The following is a 907-nucleotide window of genomic DNA, read 5'->3' on the forward strand; positions in this document are numbered from 1 at the left end:
TCTGGGTTCATGTTGTTCAATTCCATGCTAGGGTTCATTTTCATGTTCATGTCCATTCTATTCATATTGTTCATGTTATCCATTCCATTCATATTGTTCATGTTATTCATTCTATTCATGTTGTTCATGTTATCCATTCCATTCATATTGTTCATGTTATTCATACCATTCATGTTGTTCATGTTATCCATTCCATTCATATTGTTCATGTTATCCATTCCATTCATGTTGTTCATTCTGTTCATGTTGTTGTCCATCATGTTCATTTTGTTGTTCATGTTATTCATTCTATTCACGTTGTTCATGCTATCCATTCCATTCATATTGTTCATGTTATTCATTCTATTCATGTTGTTCATGTTATCCATTCCATTCATATTGTTCATGTTATCCATTCCATTCATGTTGTTCATGTTATTCATTCTGTTCATGTTGTTGTCCATCATGTTCATTTTGTTGTTCATGTTATTCATTCTATTCATGTTGTTCATGCTATCCATTCCATTCATATTGTACATGTTATTCATTCTATTCATATTATTGCCCATCATATTCATGTTGTTGTTCATGTTATTCATTCTGTTCATGTTGTTGTGCATCATGTTCATGTTGTTCATGTTATTCATTCTATTCACGTTGTTCATGCTATCCATTCTGTTCATGGTATTCATTCTATTCATCATGTTGTTCATGTTATTCATTCTATTCACGTTGTTCATGTTATCCATTCTGTTCATGGTATTCATTCTATTCATGTTGTTATCCATCATGTTCATGTTATTCATTCTATTCTCATTATTGTCCATCATATTCATGTTGTTGTTCATGTTATTCATTCTATTCATGTTGTTATCCATCATGTTCATGTTGTTTATTCTGTTCATTTTATTCATTCTATTCATGTTGT

The 907-nt window shown here is 30.4% G+C and overlaps 1 protein-coding gene across 1 annotated transcript; it reads right to left on the minus strand.

The window, feature by feature from the left end:
• Positions 1-5: 5 nt before the first annotated feature.
• Positions 6-901, minus strand: LOC103523358 (uncharacterized protein MAL13P1.336-like; the record flags this gene model as incomplete). Its single annotated transcript, XM_026832948.1, has 2 exons — positions 129-901; positions 6-74 (listed from the first exon to the last, which is right to left on the minus strand). Coding segments are annotated over exons 1-2 (834 nt in total), but the record flags the coding sequence as incomplete, so codon positions are not given.
• Positions 902-907: the final 6 nt, after the last annotated feature.

Source organism: Diaphorina citri, unplaced genomic scaffold, assembly GCF_000475195.1.
Source record: "Diaphorina citri unplaced genomic scaffold, Diaci psyllid genome assembly version 1.1 scaffold20472, whole genome shotgun sequence".
Taxonomy (NCBI): Eukaryota; Metazoa; Arthropoda; class Insecta; order Hemiptera; family Psyllidae; genus Diaphorina; species Diaphorina citri.